The 21,329-nt window shown below is 33.8% G+C and overlaps 1 protein-coding gene across 1 annotated transcript in view; it reads left to right on the top strand.

Annotated features, from left to right (window-relative positions):
• The window catches only part of LOC127863956 (uncharacterized), a 63,972-nt gene that overhangs the window by 39,093 nt on the left and 3,550 nt on the right, over nt 1–21,329 (top strand). Inside the window, exons 11-16 of the mRNA XM_052403633.1 lie at nt 4,458–4,583; nt 18,102–18,190; nt 18,898–19,110; nt 20,166–20,192; nt 20,564–20,757; nt 21,032–21,148. Of these exons, the coding sequence (XP_052259593.1) occupies nt 4,458–4,583; nt 18,102–18,190; nt 18,898–19,110; nt 20,166–20,192; nt 20,564–20,757; nt 21,032–21,148 (766 nt within the window). The remainder of the gene's footprint in view (nt 1–4,457; nt 4,584–18,101; nt 18,191–18,897; nt 19,111–20,165; nt 20,193–20,563; nt 20,758–21,031; nt 21,149–21,329) is intronic.

Here is a 21,329-nt window from a genome sequence, read left to right on the forward strand (position 1 = left end):
GGTCATGCCGGTAAAAAACTAGGTCACGGGGTCACTTTTGCATTTCAAGGATTTTGCATGGTGTCCGCTCTCTAGTTTATGTGGCTTTCTGATTTATTTTGATATTCTAAGACATGTTTATGCCCCTGAAGGAGGGCATATAGTGATCGGACTGTCCGTCCGTCTGTCTGTCCGTCACACTTTGCGTTTAGATTTCGAAAAATGCTCATAAATTCTATGTTGCTTCAGATAGCAATTTCATATTTGGTAAACAAGTGTATTTGGACCAGGCCTTTCCAAACGCACACAAATTTTGACCCCTGTGACTTTTACCTTGAACTAAGGGTCCGCCCTTAGGTTTCAAAATCTGCATTTAGGTTTCGAGGAAAGCTCATAACTTCTACCAAGCGTTTATAGGGGGCATAAGTCATCTTATGGTTACAGCTCTTGTTCATTATGTTATAACCGTTATTGACTACCTGATAAGTGGAGAAAAATATTAGGTAACACTCTACCAAACAAAATTTCTACTTTATACATGGTAAAAATGTATAATTTACACACTACAAAGTGAACTGAAAATCTGAATTGACTACCTGAAAAGTGGAGAAATCAGTGTCTATTCTAGATTCAAAAGTATGGGGGAAATTCCTCCCTCACTTTGAAAAATAGTGGGGATTTTTTAGAAACAGGGTTTGGTGGGAAAGTATAAAATACCATTTTATACATTTTACTTTTAATATTTAATTGTTTTTCCTTAAACATAATTACAAAATGTCAGGTTAGTGACATAATGTAGTAACTGCTGTTAAATAAAGCAGCACTTTTAATAGTATTGCACTAACTTGGCTTAAAAGTACCAACAATCTGTTATCACATGGTAGTTCTTTATCATTTAAATAAATAAAAGAACATTTACTGATTTTTGCATGCTTTTCATGATATCCAGGGCTCAGCGCTACAAAATTGTGATACATAAATGATACATCCACGCTTTCCATGCGGGTGTTGTGACGTTGTACATGAAGCATGATTTTTCTTTCCGATTACAAATTGATCACGCTCATTTAAGGTTTCAACACAACGTTTACAGTTGTGCGTAATTAATTCAACGATATTTGCTTAAAACGCTTAATGTGGTGAATAAGTGTTTTGACAATATTATGCATGAAAGGAACAATTTGTACGAGCATAAGGCCCGGTGCCCATCATCAGTTTTTGACGATGGTGCTTCAGCAAAACAGCTCGCCTAAGTTATCATACCGTGAAAAAATTCTTCACAATGGCGATCTATGTAAAAGACCGAGCCAGTCCGATAGAGTTAGCTTAATTTTCTCAATCAGCATACCTCACTGATTATCATTGATAAAGGTAAAGGTAGCTTAGTTCTCGTCCTCTTTCAAATTTATCAAGAGGTTCGGGACAGGAACCCACAATTGTTCATACCCAATTATTTTAGTACCCATTTTTAGCTTTACTATTATATAGGAAATATATATAGTGGAGCTATCCTACTCAACTCGGCGTTGGCGTTGGCATTTCCGTGAGCGTTCAAATGTTAAAGTGTGCGTACTACCCCAAATATTTTCAATGGCCCTTGACGTATTGCTTTCATATTTTGCATACTTGTTTACCATCATTACCCCAACCTATAAAAAGAGAAGACAACTGTATCAAGCATTTTGACAGAATTATGTCCCCTTTTATACTTAGAATATGCATATTATTAGTATATCTATGTTAAAGTTTGCGTATTACCCAAAATATTTCCTGTGTCCCTTGACATATTGCTTTAATATTTTGCATACTTGTTTACCAACATGACCCCAACGTATAAACAAGAGCAGACAACTGTATCAAGCATTTTGACAGAATTATGACCCCTTTTATTCTTAGAATATGCATATTATTTATAAATCTATGTTAAACTTTGACAAAACAACACTTACCTGACATACCACAAAAAATATAATTGTTTTTTCTTATGTTTGAAAGATCAGTTATTAAATGATCACCCACCCACATTATACCCCCCCACCCCCCTCTCCAACACCTCCTACCCCCCCCCCCGTCCCAAAAAAAGATAATTTTCTTTTCTTATTTTTGAAAGATCATCTATTAAATGATCACACACCCACATTATACCCCCCCCTCTCCATGATGGCTTACGTTATACTGTCAAGCACTCAAATAGTCGAGTGCGCTGTCCTCTGACAGCTCTTGTTTTGTACCCATTTTTTTTCTTACCCAAATTTTGTGTCATATCCACATTTTTTTTCGTACCAAACTTTTTATTTGTACCCGAATTTGTGTTTGTACCCAAATTTTTTATCTCTAACAATCTATGTTCCAGTACTTAGGCTGAATGGGTCAAGTTCCCCATGAGTACTACTTCCCCGTACCCCAGGTACTTTGAAGTATACTTCACCGTACACCGATTTTTTATGATACTTTTGGGTACCCCAGTATACTTAAAGGTAGCCTATCTTTCCTAATAAAAACAAATTTGTACCCAAAAATTTTTTGTACCCCAAATTTGGGTACGAACATTTTGGATACGAACAAATTATGCCAAAAAAGCCTCTTGTTCTTAATAAAGTTTTACAAAGAAACACGTGGATTGTCTAAAAGTCCATGTACACTGCAGCTATGCCAAATCTTCAATTAAGGACGCGGATAAATGACAAGCAATAAAAAGTAAACAATGGTGGTGATGTCGATTAACTTTTATTGATGCTTTTATATCCATCCCCTTTAAAAGCATCGTAACACCAATACTGTCAGTACTTTGATTTAGTAACTGGCCAAGATTTCATCGTGGAGGTGTACACCGTAGGGTCCAATTAGTGTGGTATACATATAACAAAGCCAACAAACTGCCACAAAACCATGCAATTATGCAATTCCATCACGCATCATCTGCATGATCTTACCTCAGGTATTGACTGCCTATTAATGGTGTCACTTATTCAAAGTGTTCGCTCTCATAATATTGGACAATATTGACTTTCCAACACAAAGACGCTCCGCCATTAATTAGGTTGTGTCATGAGATACATGTAATTGACAAACAATCGTAAATCGGCTTTCAAAATTTTCGGGAAAGTCAATAACGCTTTGCTCTGAAGAAAATACTCACGAATATCTCATGCACATAAGCTTGAAATGAGAGTGATCTTTGAAAAAATAGCACGAATCGCACAAGCGCACAAAATTAAAAAAAATTGTTTCAGATTTGCAAAGTTAGGAAACAGTTATACTGAACATTTACTATGCTCTTAAATATCCATTATATGCATCTTTTAGCAATTTAAAATCTTAAAATAATAAAGCGTTACAAAGTGTAAAATACACGCATGTGCTGTATGAGCACCGATGGTCAAATGGTTAAGGTGTTAGACTTTACTCCATGGGTCAGTGGTTCAAGCCCAGTTGAGATTACTTTTTTTTCTTTTTTTTCCTTGACGTCTTTGTTCAGATGTTAACATTAAATAATAAAAACCATTTAATGACAAACTTCAATATGTGCCAAAGTCTGAGAAAATGTCTCTATGTGTCAATAAGAATGGGTTGGTGAATACTGGCCCAGAATATCATCTACAACACCTGTTGATAATTATTATTTGGGGCCTACAAAACATTTCTCTTTGACAATCAGTCATTTTAGGTGGTCCGACAGTCAGTCTGTCAAAATACATTTGACCATTTTTCACTCAAAAGCAAAGTGAAAATGGTTATGTGCAAACATCATATAATGTAGAACAGCCTGCGAGTTACTTGCAGTCTGTTCAGGTCTTATGCTGTTTGCTGCTCATCATTATCTAAGGGATGGAAATAAAGCCGTTAAAACTTGAATATAGTAAGAAAGGTCTTTTATTTAATTTAACAATCTAAGTGACTACAAAAGCGTCAAAATACGTATCAAAGAGGTAAAAGGTTAAGGATTGGTATTGACCTTAATTGGCACTATCCAAACCTTTTTGAGACCGTCTGTCAGATTCTAGAATATGATTACTGATTGATTTTTAATCAAAATAAACCATTTCTTATGTTATACAATTATGTTCCTTAAGAATGTTCTTTTTTTCAAATTTATGCTTATATCAATTCAATAGATTTTGATATGATTTATTTCATATCCCCTGTGTATATTATGCTGGATGGTGACCATAACTCTTGGAGAAATACTTAAGTTGGAATGCTATGAGGTTAAATTCTATTTGCACTTATATGTATCATGAGTATTGCTGGGCCAAGTTTGAGGTTGATCGAACGCTCTAAAACCGATTTAAACCACCAATGCTTTGCATTGACCCTTCCAAGGCGGTGACCCCACCTTTATTCTTATATGTGGTTATGCTGTTTTGTATTGTGCTATTTTGTACTGTTAAGGCAATTGGTCACTTGTCTTAAATAAAGGCCTAACTAATTGTATAGTTTCACTTCTTTATATTGTTTATGAACACTTTTTGTTGCAGACTGACGGAAAATTGGCTGAAGGTATGAACTCACGCAAACCTTGTGGGTCGATGTACCCTCTAGTGTCAGTTGTATGCGAGACAGAAAACATGGTCGTTATGCCACCACTTATACAGCCTCCCAAGGTTTGTGTTTCAGTTATTTTTATGTTACTTTAAATAATAAAACATTTTTTTGTTTTCCTTTTTAGCTCACATGAGCACAACGTGCTCATGTTGAGCTTTTGCGATCGCCGTTTGTTCGTCGTGCGTTGTGCGGCGTCAACATTTGCCTTGTTAACACAATAGAGGCCACATGTATTGTAAAATCTTCATGAAATTGGGTCAGAAGATTGGTCTAAATAATATATTGGATGAGTTAGAAAATGGTTACATTTGCTTGAAAAACATGGCTGCCAAGGGGCGGGGCATTTTTCCTTATATGGCTATATATGGCTATAGTAAAACCTTGTTAAAACTCAACAGAGACCACATTTATTGTCAGATCTTAATGAAACTTGGTCAGAAGATTCATAACAATAATACCTTGCATGAGTTCAAAATTGATGCTGGTTGGTTAAAAATCATAGTGACCGATTGCCCAAACAGTACAAAACAGCACAATACAGCACAATACAAAACAACATAAACACAATTAAGAATAAAGGTGGGGTCACCGCCTTGGAATGGTCAATGCAAAGCATAGGGGGTTTAAACCGGTTTTGGAGCGCTCAACCTCACACTTGGCCCAGCAATATTCATAATACATTTTTAAGTGTAAATAAAATGTAACCTCATAGCATTGTAACCTAAATTAAACAATAATAAAAGGGAATTAAAACGCATTCAATTTAATTACCATTTAATTACTCAATGGTATTGAAGATACCAGAGCAACAGAGTTACAGCTTTTTGAGGAAGGATGGAATGAAACTATGAACAAGTGTCAACTACATTCCTTCTTTATAGAAAAAGATTAAAAAATATAGCAGTTTATATTTCAGATCATCATCGCACAAATACAGGAAGAAGCAGCAATAATCGGTGTAAAAGTTTCATATTACATTGCTTGGTTGTTTATGTACTGCAAAAAAATTAATCAAACAAGAAACGCCTGTCACAGAGAAAATAAAAATAAAATTATTAACCCAATGACCTATGCATGTAGATTACAACTGGGAAAGTTGGTCGTATGACGTCACAAAAATCTATGTACCCAGGAACAGAGAAAGAGTTATGACGTAATTGACAAGCAAAGACACAATGACGTGAACAAGATCCAGGGGCAGTACTGTAAAGTAAAAATAAAAATATTAATGGGGCGGTACTGCAAAATTGAACTACTAATAAAACAAGTATAGGTGATTAAATATTAAGAATCAAATGTATAAAAATGGTAATTCCATTAAAGCGACATTATTGGAATCAAACAGTATATAGGTGTTTTGACAGCTGACGACAGATATGATTTGATGTAAGATGTGAGTCTAAATGTAGTTTTCATGCAGATTTGTTCACACGACACAAAGACACAATTATGCTCAAACATACATGCCAGAAATTTTCGGGTCCAAATCAGGACAGTCCATTAAAAATGTCAGGACATTTGACAAAAAAGCAGGACACCTAAAACGATCAATCATGCCTCCTTTACTGAAGTCAGTAATCAGCTAATTACTTACAAAACCTCATAATTTCTGGCAAATATTGATGATAAATGTGTTGAGAATTGCATGAACACAGACGTTCTCCATTTTCCGGAAGTAAACAAACATGTGCACTATGCAGATGAACCCATTTGTGACTAAGGCAACGTTCAACGGGATGTGCGCACATCGAGCACTGTTTTTATTCAACCAATCATCCATTAACTCTAAATTAAGATTGATGCAATATGTAAAAATTATTTTCTGAAAATCAGCCAAAAACGAAAGTAAATTTATGTCTCTGGTATCGGTCAGCACTAGATTTGTTTGACATATAATACACTGAATACCGCGTAATAATAGTATCTTTGGACTTGATTTGGGCCATGAAATACAAAAGCAATCTGCTTAATGCACAACGATGCATCTATTCCTAGCAATGAACGAACCTTATCATAAAAATACCCTGGTGTGAATGCCTGATAAAATCAATAATTTGCCGATATATCGCTGATAATGTGTCAAAAACAACACTGGATCACTCGACTAGTAGATATGGTTTGTTAATAGGGGGGCAATAAAGGGATTAGCGATGGTAATTAAAGCCAGACAGAGCTTGAATAGGGAATTTTATTGCGACCTTAAAGAGCGTATATCGTTTTGTTCGAATGTCGGGACAAATAGTGTAACATCAGGACACCGGGACAAACACCCCAAAAGCAGGAATGCCCCGCCAAGATCGGGACGTCTGGCATGTATGTGCTCAAATGTGAAAAATGCCCATAATATCATTAATGATTCCAAATTTTAAGAGAATAAAGATATAGTGAATCAAAAACCATCAAGCAGGTGTTTTTAAGTACATCAGCATCATATCCTTTTGATAAAAACGAGTTAATTAAATTGAAAAGTTTAATATGAACATTTTCTTTAACATATTTTAATTTGCGGACACGCTTCAAAACATCTCCACAAAATGATGGATGCGAAATTCCATTATTTAAATGCCATTTTAAAGAAACTATATTTTGAAATTAAATCACCATACTTTGAGTGAAATCTAGCGAATTTACTTCTTTGGTTATGATTCAAAAAGCCTTGTTTAAGCAATTTCTTTGTTAATATAAGATTACGATCATTAAAATCTTTAATACATGAACATGCTCTGGCATAACGTACCAACTGCGAAATGTAAATACCATAGGAAGGACCTTTAGGGATGTTGCCATCTCGGAACGGAAAATTCACAATTTCAAAGTTAAAGTCGTCCCGTTTGTCGTATAAACTAGTTTTAATCATATTATTATTAATAGTTAGATGTAAGTCTAAATACGCAGTATCTGTATTGGATTGAGACGATCTATTTGAGACTAGTTCGTTTGGGTAGATTTTGTGAATATATTGTTCAAATAATGAATTATCTAAATTAAGTATGTGATCAATGTACCTACTAGTAAGGTTAAAACATTGAATCAAATCTACTTGTTTAGTTTTAGATAATTCTAACATAAATTCGCTTTCATAACAATAAAAAAAAAAGATCAGCTATAAGTGGCGCACAATTAGTACCCATAGGAACGCCAATAATTGGTTTAAATATTTTACCATTAAATTCAACAAACAAGTTATCCAAAAGAAAAGTAAGTGCTGCACAAAAGTCAAGACCAGTCCAAATGATGTAATTATCTAATACATTGTATATGATTAGTAAAAAAAGCTGTTTTAGTGTTTAAAGCTAGATACAAACACTTCTCTCTAGCAAAAGTTTTTCAATCAAAGAAACAAGTTTGGATTTTATTAAAGCGCGAGGAAGCGTTGTATATAGTGTAGAAAATTTATTAGTGCTTACTTGTGACACCTTATATCTTTTCTTTTCAATTTTATCAATAACTTCTAAGGAGTTTTTTTATTGACCTAAATAGGTTAATATTACTATTTTCATAAACTTTATTACAATATTTAGCTATATGATATCTAATAGCACTCAATGCAGATGTAAGATACACTGATAATTGCTTGGTGGTACAAGACACTTAATTAGCGATATAACGACTTTTATATGGCGTTTTATGTAATTTAGGTATCCAGTAAAGTGATGGCAATTTCTTGTCAGTAATATTGACTATCACATTTAATTGTTTGCATTCGGCAATATGGTCGTCAATAATTTCATTAGGTTGCTTATTGTAATCACAATATGATGTAGTTTGTGAAAGTTCTTGTGAAATAGTTTGAACATAAAACACTCGTCATATTATTATAACATTATTAGAAGCCTTATCAGCAGGAACTATGACGAATTTAGATTTTAAGTCTTCAAGCAATATACAGAGATTTTGTTTATTAAATGTAGGTGAATGTGGTAAGGCCAAAGGATTTGTATCATAAAAATGAATTTTATTCATGGCCATACTAAATATTTTTGTTTTCCAATCATTGAGTGCAGTAATTTCAGCATTTTCCTTCCTGCACCATTTAGTGCAATTATCCTGTAAGGATGTTACGATTTTCTTAATGCAGTCATCAAAATCAACAGGAATAAGCAATCTATACTTAGGGCCTCTTAAATTTCTAAGGTTTTTATTTTGAATGAAATTAAGGTCCCCAGTAAAAACATGTCCAACTGGACCATACATTTATTTGGAACTAGAACAGTCACATGATGTTGGACAATTTCTTATTACATTAATATCTGTGGAAATGGAATTATAATTAAAAACGATACTTCTTACAGGTATACTATATTTGTAGCAAATAAGTGGTGATTCAGTATTGCGGAAAAAAGGGGGAATCAACCGACGTACATTTTTATCATTGAATATTTTTGGAAGGTCAATTAAATGAAGACCTTTGTTACAAAACTCAATTTTGATATGATTTCTAGTTTTGTTAAGTGCATTTTCAATAAAAGGTTTAAGATAGTAGTCAGTGAAAGATACAATAATACAAGCACATTCATATAGAGGGTCAGATTGAAGTAAATTAAGTTGACATTCCTTATCAATATGCGCCAGCGAAGAAACAGAAAGAGAGCAAAGTGCACTTAGTAATTTATGTTAACCCCCATTTTGTGATAATGTGTAGCAGTCATTTAAAGAAAGCAGACGTTTAAATTTACGCCTTAAATTGCCATTTTTCCTAATGCCATGTTAACGTTTATTTCTTAGACGTTTACTAAACAGAGAAAATGAATTAGAATATGCATATTATTTATAAATCTATGTTAAACTTTGACAAAACAACACTTACCTGACATACCACAAAAAATATAATTGTTTTTTCTTATGTTTGAAAGATCAGTTATTAAATGATCACCCACCCACATTATACCCCCCCACCCCCCTCTCCAACACCTCCTACCCCCCCCCCCCCCCCCCGTCCCAAAAAAAGATAATTTTCTTTTCTTATTTTTGAAAGATCATCTATTAAATGATCACACACCCACATTATACCCCCCCCTCTCCATGATGGCTTACGTTATACTGTCAAGCACTCAAATAGTCGAGTGCGCTGTCCTCTGACAGCTCTTGTTTTGTACCCATTTTTTTTCTTACCCAAATTTTGTGTCATATCCACATTTTTTTTCGTACCAAACTTTTTATTTGTACCCGAATTTGTGTTTGTACCCAAATTTTTTATCTCTAACAATCTATGTTCCAGTACTTAGGCTGAATGGGTCAAGTTCCCCATGAGTACTACTTCCCCGTACCCCAGGTACTTTGAAGTATACTTCACCGTACACCGATTTTTTATGATACTTTTGGGTACCCCAGTATACTTAAAGGTAGCCTATCTTTCCTAATAAAAACAAATTTGTACCCAAAAATTTTTTGTACCCCAAATTTGGGTACGAACATTTTGGATACGAACAAATTATGCCAAAAAAGCCTCTTGTTCTTAATAAAGTTTTACAAAGAAACACGTGGATTGTCTAAAAGTCCATGTACACTGCAGCTATGCCAAATCTTCAATAAAGGACGCGGATAAATGACAAGCAATAAAAAGTAAACAATGGTGGTGATGTCGATTAACTTTAATTGATGCTTTTATATCCATCCCCTTTAAAAGCATCGTAACACCAATACTGTCAGTACTTTGATTTAGTAACTGGCCAATATTTCATCGTGGAGGTGTACACCGTAGGGTCCAATTAGTGTGGTATACATATAACAAAGCCAACAAACTGCCACAAAACCATGCAATTATGCAATTCCATCACGCATCATCTGCATGATCTTACCTCAGGTATTGACTGCCTATTAATGGTGTCACTTATTCAAAGTGTTCGCTCTCATAATATTGGACAATATTGACTTTCCAACACAAAGACGCTCCGCCATTAATTAGGTTGTGTCATGAGATACATGTAATTGACAAACAATCGTAAATCGGCTTTCAAAATTTTCGGGAAAGTCAATAACGCTTTGCTCTGAAGAAAATACTCACGAATATCTCATGCACATAAGCTTGAAATGAGAGTGATCTTTGAAAAAATAGCACGAATCGCACAAGCGTGCGTTCTAGAATGGACAATGTCTGAAATGTAAGCCTTTAAAAAGATAAAAAGTAGTTTGTTGAACTTTACCAAGTGTATTGTCTAACTGTATGATTTAAGCCCCTTTTTATTTTTATTACTTAGTTATTTTTATTGAATTGAGTCTTATACAATTCTTAATTCTTGAAGTGACGTTTTCTCGTTTTTGGTAAATGAAAAAAATTAAAAAAAATTGTTTCAGATTTGCAAAGTTAGGAAACAGTTATACTGAACATTTACTATGCTCTTAAATATCCATTATATGCATCTTTTAGCAATTTAAAATCTTAAAATAATAAAGCGTTACAAAGTGTAAAATACACGCATGTGCTGTATGAGCACCGATGGTCAAATGGTTAAGGTGTTAGACTTTACTCCATGGGTCAGTGGTTCAAGCCCAGTTGAGATTACTTTTTTTTCTTTTTTTTCCTTGACGTCTTTGTTCAGATGTTAACATTAAATAATAAAAACCATTTAATGACAAACTTCAATATGTGCCAAAGTCTGAGAAAATGTCTCTATGTGTCAATAAGAATGGGTTGGTGAATACTGGCCCAGAATATCATCTACAACACCTGTTGATAATTATTATTTGGGGCCTACAAAACATTTCTCTTTGACAATCAGTCATTTTAGGTGGTCCGACAGTCAGTCTGTCAAAATACATTTGACCATTTTTCACTCAAAAGCAAAGTGAAAATGGTTATGTGCAAACATCATATAATGTAGAACAGCCTGCGAGTTACTTGCAGTCTGTTCAGGTCTTATGCTGTTTGCTGCTCATCATTATCTAAGGGATGGAAATAAAGCCGTTAAAACTTGAATATAGTAAGAAAGGTCTTTTATTTAATTTAACAATCTAAGTGACTACAAAAGCGTCAAAATACGTATCAAAGAGGTAAAAGGTTAAGGATTGGTATTGACCTTAATTGGCACTATCCAAACCTTTTTGAGACCGTCTGTCAGATTCTAGAATATGATTACTGATTGATTTTTAATCAAAATAAACCATTTCTTATGTTATACAATTATGTTCCTTAAGAATGTTCTTTTTTTCAAATTTATGCTTATATCAATTCAATAGATTTTGATATGATTTATTTCATATCCCCTGTGTATATTATGCTGGATGGTGACCATAACTCTTGGAGAAATACTTAAGTTGGAATGCTATAAGGTTAAATTCTATTTGCACTTATATGTATCATGAGTATTGCTGGGCCAAGTTTGAGGTTGATCGAGCGCTCTAAAACCGATTTAAACCACCAATGCTTTGCATTGACCCTTCCAAGGCGGTGACCCCACCTTTATTCTTATATGTGGTTATGCTGTTTTGTATTGTGCTATTTTGTACTGTTAAGGCAATTGGTCACTTGTCTTAAATAAAGGCCCAACTAATTGTATAGTTTCACTTCTTTATATTGTTTATGAACACTTTTTGTTGCAGACTGACGGAAAATTGGCTGAAGGTATGAACTCACGCAAACCTTGTGGGTCGATGTACCCTCTAGTGTCAGTTGTATGCGAGACAGAAAACATGGTCGTTATGCCACCACTTATACAGCCTCCCAAGGTTTGTGTTTGTTTTTCAGTTATTTTTATGTTACTTTAAATAATAAAACATTTTTTTGTTTTCCTTTTTAGCTCACATGAGCACAACGTGCTCATGTTGAGCTTTTGCGATCGCCGTTTGTTCGTCGTGCGTTGTGCGGCGTCAACATTTGCCTTGTTAACACAATAGAGGCCACATGTATTGTAAAATCTTCATGAAATTGGGTCAGAAGATTGGTCTAAATAATATATTGGATGAGTTAGAAAATGGTTACATTTGCTTGAAAAACATGGCTGCCAAGGGGCGGGGCATTTTTCCTTATATGGCTATATATGGCTATAGTAAAACCTTGTTAAAACTCAACAGAGACCACATTTATTGTCAGATCTTAATGAAACTTGGTCAGAAGATTCATAACAATAATAACTTGCATGAGTTCAAAATTGATGCTGGTTGGTTAAAAATCATAGTGACCGATTGCCCAAACAGTACAAAACAGCACAATACAGCACAATACAAAACAACATAAACACAATTAAGAATAAAGGTGGGGTCACCGCCTTGGAATGGTCAATGCAAAGCATAGGGGGTTTAAACCGGTTTTGGAGCGCTCAACCTCACACTTGGCCCAGCAATATTCATAATACATTTTTAAGTGTAAATAAAATGTAACCTCATAGCATTGTAACCTAAATTAAACAATAATAAAAGGGAATTAAAACGCATTCAATTTAATTACCATTTAATTACTCAATGGTATTGAAGATACCGAGCAACAGAGTTACAGCTTTTTGAGGAAGGATGGAATGAAACTATGAACAAGTGTCAACTACATTCCTTCTTTATAGAAAAAGATTAAAAAATATAGCAGTTTATATTTCAGATCATCATCGCACAAATACAGGAAGAAGCAGCAATAATCGGTGTAAACGTTTCATATTACATTGCTTGGTTGTTTATGTACTGCAAAAAAATTAATCAAACAAGAAACGCCTGTCACAGAGAAAATAAAAATAAAATTATTAACCCAATGACCTATGCATGTAGATTACAACTGGGAAAGTTGGTCGTATGACGTCACAAAAATCTATGTACCCAGGAACAGAGAAAGAGTTATGACGTAATTGACAAGCAAAGACACAATGACGTGAACAAGATCCAGGGGCAGTACTGTAAAGTAAAAATAAAAATATTAATGGGGCGGTACTGCAAAATTGAACTACTAATAAAACAAGTATAGGTGATTAAATATTAAGAATCAAATGTATAAAAATGGTAATTCCATTAAAGCGACATTATTGGAATCAAACAGTATATAGGTGTTTTGACAGCTGACGACAGATATGATTTGATGTAAGATGTGAGTCTAAATGTAGTTTTCATGCAGATTTGTTCAAACGACACAAAGACACAATTATGCTCAAACATACATTCCAGAAATTTTCGGGTCCAAATCAGGACAGTCCATTAAAAATGTCAGGACATTTGACAAAAAAGCAGGACACCTAAAACGATCAATCATGCCTCCTTTACTGAAGTCAGTAATCAGCTAATTACTTACAAAACCTCATAATTTCTGGCAAATATTGATGATAAATGTGTTGAGAATTGCATGAACACAGACGTTCTCCATTTTCCGGAAGTAAACAAACATGTGCACTATGCAGATGAACCCATTTGTGACTAAGGCAACGTTCAACGGGATGTGCGCACATCGAGCACTGTTTTTATTCAACCAATCATCCATTAACTCTAAATTAAGATTGATGCAATATGTACAAATTATTTTCTGAAAATCAGCCAAAAACGAAAGTAAATTTATGTCTCTGGTATCGGTCAGCACTAGATTTGTTTGACATATAATACACTGAATACCGCGTAATAATAGTATCTTTGGACTTGATTTGGGCCATGAAATACAAAAGCAATCTGCTTAATGCACAACGATGCATCTATTCCTAGCAATGAACGAACCTTATCATAAAAATACCCTGGTGTGAATGCCTGATAAAATCAATAATTTGCCGATATATCGCTGATAATGTGTCAAAAACAACACTGGATCACTCGACTAGTAGATATGGTTTGTTAATAGGGGGGCAATAAAGGGATTAGCGATGGTAATTAAAGCCAGACAGAGCTTGAATAGGGAATTTTATTGCGACCTTAAAGAGCGTATATCGTTTTGTTCGAATGTCGGGACAAATAGTGTAACATCAGGACACCGGGACAAACACCCCAAAAGCAGGAATGCCCCGCCAAGATCGGGACGTCTGGCATGTATGTGCTCAAATGTGAAAAATGCCCATAATATCATTAATGATTCCAAATTTTAAGAGAATAAAGATATAGTGAATCAAAAACCATCAAGCAGGTGTTTTTAAGTACATCAGCATCATATCCTTTTGATAAAAACGAGTTAATTAAATTGAAAAGTTTAATATGAACATTTTCTTTAACATATTTTAATTTGCGGACACGCTTCAAAACATCTCCACAAAATGATGGATGCGAAATTCCATTATTTAAATGCCATTTTAAAGAAACTATATTTTGAAATTAAATCACCATACTTTGAGTGAAATCTAGCGAATTTACTTCTTAGGTTATGATTCAAAAAGCCTTGTTTAAGCAATTTCTTTGTTAATATAAGATTACGATCATTAAAATCTTTAATACATGAACATGCTCTGGCATAACGTACCAACTGCGAAATGTAAATACCATAGGAAGGACCTTTAGGGATGTTGCCATCTCGGAACGGAAAATTCACAATTTCAAAGTTAAAGTCGTCCCGTTTGTCGTATAAACTAGTTTTAATCATATTATTATTAATAGTTAGATGTAAGTCTAAATACGCAGTGTCTGTATTGGATTGAGACGATCTATTTGAGACTAGTTCGTTTGGGTAGATTTTGTGAATATATTGTTCAAATAATGAATTATCTAAATTAAGTATGTGATCAATGTACCTACTAGTAAGGTTAAAACATTGAATCAAATCTACTTGTTTAGTTTTAGATAATTCTAACATAAATTCGCTTTCATAACAATAAAAAAAAAAGATCAGCTATAAGTGGCGCACAATTAGTACCCATAGGAACGCCAATAATTGGTTTAAATATTTTACCATTAAATTCAACAAACAAGTTATCCAAAAGAAAAGTAAGTGCTGCACAAAAGTCAAGACCAGTCCAAATGATGTAATTATCTAATACATTGTATATGATTAGTAAAAAAAGCTGTTTTAGTGTTTAAAGCTAGATACAAACACTTCTCTCTAGCAAAAGTTTTTCAATCAAAGAAACAAGTTTGGATTTTATTAAAGCGCGAGGAAGCGTTGTATATAGTGTAGAAAATTTATTAGTGCTTACTTGTGACACCTTATATCTTTTCTTTTCAATTTTATCAATAACTTCTAAGGAGTTTTTTTATTGACCTAAATAGGTTAATATTACTTTTTTCATAAACTTTATTACAATATTTAGCTATATGATATCTAATAGCACTCAATGCAGATGTAAGATACACTGATAATTGCTTGGTGGTACAAGACACTTAATTAGCGATATAACGACTTTTATATGGCGTTTTATGTAATTTAGGTATCCAGTAAAGTGATGGCAATTTCTTGTCAGTAATATTGACTATCACATTTAATTGTTTGCATTCGGCAATATGGTCGTCAATAATTTCATTAGGTTGCTTATTGTAATCACAATATGATGTAGTTTGTGAAAGTTCTTGTGAAATAGTTTGAACATAAAACACTCGTCATATTATTATAACATTATTAGAAGCCTTATCAGCAGGAACTATGACGAATTTAGATTTTAAGTCTTCAAGCAATATACAGAGATTTTGTTTATTAAATGTAGGTGAATGTGGTAAGGCCAAAGGATTTGTATCATAAAAATGAATTTTATTCATGGCCATACTAAATATTTTTGTTTTCCAATCATTGAGTGCAGTAATTTCAGCATTTTCCTTCCTGCACCATTTAGTGCAATAATCCTGTAAGGATGTTACGATTTTCTTAATGCAGTCATCAAAATCAACAGGAATAAGCAATCTATACTTAGGGCCTCTTAAATTTCTAAGGTTTTTATTTTGAATGAAATTAAGGTCCCCAGTAAAAACATGTCCAACTGGACCATACATTTATTTGGAACTAGAACAGTCACATGATGTTGGACAATTTCTTATTACATTAATATCTGTGGAAATGGAATTATAATTAAAAACGATACTTCTTACAGGTATACTATATTTGTAGCAAATAAGTGGTGATTCAGTATTGCGGAAAAAAGGGGGAATCAACCGACGTACATTTTTATCATTGAATATTTTTGGAAGGTCAATTAAATGAAGACCTTTGTTACAAAACTCAATTTTGATATGATTTCTAGTTTTGTTAAGTGCATTTTCAATAAAAGGTTTAAGATAGTAGTCAGTGAAAGATACAATAATACAAGCACATTCATATAGAGGGTCAGATTGAAGTAAATTAAGTTGACATTCCTTATCAATATGCGCCAGCGAAGAAACAGAAAGAGAGCAAAGTGCACTTAGTAATTTATGTTAACCCCCATTTTGTGATAATGTGTAGCAGTCATTTAAAGAAAGCAGACGTTTAAATTTACGCCTTAAATTGCCATTTTTCCTAATGCCATGTTAACGTTTATTTCTTAGACGTTTACTAAACAGAGAAAATGAATTAATCGATTTATTTTTAAAAATAGTTTCAACATTTAGAATATTATCATTTAATCCAAGTGGGTAAGCTGATTGCAAATGTTTAATCCATTCAAATTCCTACATGCACCTTACAATTACTTTGCACTGACTTGAAGTACTATTATTAAAAATAAGTTGCTCCACAGGTTGAATTGAAATATTTGTAACGCTATGACCTGTTTTATTAAAGTGCTGGTAAATGAAGTTGTAAAATTTATTGTTATTTTTAATCTAAAAAAAAATGTTCCCTAAAACGTGTTTTAAGTGATCTACCAGTCTGCCCAACGTATTGCGCACCACAACAGGGTACATTTCAAGTAATGACATAAACCACATGCATAGAATTTCATGAGACATCGGATTTAATGTTAACTGAAAATTTGCGGTTATTAATAGATGAAAGAATAAAAGAGGCCACATTTAAAAACTTGCAACATAAACACTTCCTGCATTTGCACTTATTTATTGTAGGATAGCCATTACACGGAGCTTGATTACGCTGCGATCTAGAACCCTGCCCCATTGTATCTCCAATGAAAGATGTTTGGAGTAAACTTAATTTGAGTCAGTAGGTTTAGAAAAAAGCAACTGTCTATAATTTAACGGCAAATGAATACTAAGTGCAAGCGGAATTCTAAATGGGGAGAGAACAACTTTAGGGTTTTTTGTTATCAATCTGTCCATAGGTTTATTATTTGCCAAGTCAATATACATAAAAGACTAAAAGGCAGCTTGTCAGATAATGGTAAAAATTCAGTATAACCTGCAGAACTCTCAATTAATGAACATACACGTTTACTTTATAAGTACAGAGAATGTATAAGAATCTGAGTATAAGAAAGGTCTTAAACAAGGTTTCTAAAAATAATAAAAAAAACAATACCGCTACCAGCCTCTGAAGGCTGAAAATATAACAACTTGTTGTTGTCGCGGGATGGCAATCGGTCGTTGTGCTGTATGTAACTTGTAGTTCACAATATTGTTCGGACATTGGAAAGCGTTATATTAGAAATAAATCAACATAAATAACTGGTTATGAAAACAGAAATGGATTTGTGTACATTTATGTTATAACGTGTTGTGTTTCAACAACCTACGTCACACTATCTCTACTATTTATATATATATATATATATATATATATATATATATATATATATATATATATATATATATATATATATATATATATTCAGGAATTGAGTGAACAATGGAACAAGGAAGATCGCTGGATTGCAAAATCATACACGGAAAATTGTCTGATAGACAGAAATGGGATCCTAACGTAAGTTGACGTTAGGTGCAGAAGATTGTTGTTTAGTCATTGGTGATAGACAATAATGGGATCATTATGTAAGATAACCATTACTGTCTAATGGACACCGAATGGATTATCATGTAAAATAGCCATATTTGCAGTCTTAAAGACATTAATGGCATCATTATGTATGACAATCATATTTGTAGTGATATAGACACTGATTGGATATTTATGTAAGATACCCATATTTGCAGTCCAATAGATGCCGAATGGATTAGTATGTAAAATAAACCTATATGCAGTCTAATAGACATTGATTGGATCATTATGTAAGAAAACCATATTCGCAATCTAATATCCATTGATTGGATCATTATGTAAGATAACCATATTCGCAGTCTCGAGTGCATTGAAGGCATCGTTATGTAAAATAACCCTATTTGCAGTCTAATAGACACTGGTTTGATCAATATTTAGACTGTAGTTAAACATTTTTCAGTGGGAAACTCATACTTTCATGTACTGTTTCCATATAGAATAATATTGTCAGTTTGACATTCTTCTTTTTCTAAGGTTAATCTTGCAATTAATCTTGCAACTGTTTTGACTAGTTTCCAACTGAGATTAATATAACATGATACTGTCTACACCTTTAAATAATGTCGCGTCATGTCATTTATAAAACTACTGCACTTCTATATATTACCTGTTGTTTTTGGTTTTCCCTTAAGGTACGCCCCTGCTTACAAGTCATCTGCTGATAATTCGGGCCTATTCAGAGGCAGAGGTCTGGCTTTTGAAGAACACACAGAGTTCCGGGTTGAGATCCTAAGTTTACCAACAGACGATTCACCAGTCGAACTGGCCATTGGATTAACTGCTGAGATGGATGACAATCGGCATTACATTGTTCGTATATCAGCAACGTTGGATCCTGTCTCAAAGTATGTCCATTATAGTAAAGGCCATGATTAAAATATTGAGTGTTTTCAGCAATGGTTTCTTTCAAGAGACTATTAGTTATAACTCATCTATCCACCAAATAGTTTAAGCTGTACTATTCTCCCAAATTTCAGTGTGTGCATCTGCATAATGCTCTGCCAGAGCTGGTATTCATAAAGCTCCTAAGGGTAAACTTAAGAAAATTCATTAAATAATTAAAAATTTCTTAAGACTTTTGTTCTTTCATTTTGGTGTCTTTTTTCATTTAATTGGTTTATTTAAGTAAATTTTGCATAGAAGAACATTATTTTGGCATTACAAAACTGAAATCATTAGAATTTCAATAGAACATTGAATTTTAAAATGTTCCCTTAAATCCAGCTTATGTAAAGATTTGCCTTAGGAGCTTTATGAATACCAGCCCTGGTTTAGTTCAACATCAAACATCTTTTTTTATTATTTCTAATACAGGTATCCAATCAAAACTTCACACATGTGTTCTTGGTCATTGTTTGAGATTATTGATCTAGTTCCATAATTTTGACCTGCAATTTAGCAGGATTTTGCCCTTTCTGTACTTAAAAAGTTGGTGATGGTATACATGCAACGTCTCCATATCACTGCTTCTGTTACAGGTATTCAATTTATGCTTCATGCATGTGATTTGGGTTATCATGTGAGGTAACTGACAATGTTCCATAACTATGACCTGGAATTTGACAGAATTCTTCCCTTTTTGTTCTTTTTATTTTTTTATTTATACAATGATGTGCAATTATTCAATATATCTTTATGTACTATATATGTTAAATGTCACATAAAAAAGTGCGTAAAATAGGCTTCAAATGATATTGTTTATTTATATTTATTTTACATCAGCAACAAGGCATAACTTTCCAATTCCGTAAATTGCTTTAGGGTGGGATTGCATTTGGGACCAGTTGGTTTAAGGTCATTTATCAGTTAAAAAAACAATATGGGTTTCCGCTCATTTTGTTATTAATAATTAGTTTTTAAAAACATGTTTTTACTGTGTTTATGTTCTTTTTATTTACAGATACGTGTCTGTGAGTTTTAAGTGCATGTAAGTATATATGTAACAATTCTTTTTTTATGAATGTTTTTAAAAAACATGTAGCTGTATTGAATAACATTTTTGTAAAAGAAACAACCCCAATATTGCTGAAACGTGCAATATAATTAAAACGTACCCTTTAACTTCAGCTGGTATTATTGTAACAACGCATTTTTAAACGCATGGTTATCACATGACCAATCCACATGTTATGTGGTCTGCGGTAAATATGATGACCAATCCTCAGGCTATGTGGCCTGCAGGATATCTCATTACCAATCCTCAGGTTATGAGGCATGCAGTATATCTCATTACCAATCCTCATGTTATGTGGTCTGCAGTATATCTCATGACCAATCCTCATGTTATGTTGCCTGCAGGATATCTCACAACCAATCCACAGATTATATGGCCTGCATTATATATCATGACCAATCCTCAGATTATGTGGCCTGCAGTATATCTCATGACCAATCCTCAGGTTATGTGGCCTGCAGGAAATCACATGACCAATCCTCAGGTTATGTGGCCTGCAGTATATTTCATGACCAATCCTCAGGTTATGTGGCCTGCAGTATATCTCATGACCAATCCTCACTTTATATGGCCTGCAGTATATCTCATGACCAATCATCAGGTTATAATGTCTGCATAACATCACTTGACAAATACAAATGTAACATGGCCTGCAGTATATGTTGTCGGCAGGATATATCATGGCCAATACCAAGGTTATGTGGCCTGAAGTGTAGCTCATTACCAATCCTCAGGTTTTGTTGCCTGCAGTATATCTCATTACCAATCCTCAGGTTATGTGCCCTTAAGTATATCTCATGACCAATCCTCAGGTTATGTGGCCTGCAGTATATCTCATGACCAATCCTCAGGTTATGTGACCTGCTGTATATCTCATGACCAATCCTCAGGTTATGTGGCCTGCAGGATATCACATGACCAATCCTCAGGTTATGTGACTTGCTGTATATCTCATGACCAATACTCAGGTCATGTGGCCTGCTATATATCTCATGACCAATCCTAATGTTATGTGGCTTTCAGTATATCACATGACCACTCCTCAGGTTATGTGGCCTGCAGTATATCACATGACCAATCCTCAGGTTATGTGACCTGCTGTATATATCA

This window comes from Dreissena polymorpha, unplaced genomic scaffold (assembly GCF_020536995.1).
Source record: "Dreissena polymorpha isolate Duluth1 unplaced genomic scaffold, UMN_Dpol_1.0 chrUn067, whole genome shotgun sequence".
In the NCBI taxonomy this organism is placed as follows: Eukaryota; Metazoa; Mollusca; class Bivalvia; order Myida; family Dreissenidae; genus Dreissena; species Dreissena polymorpha.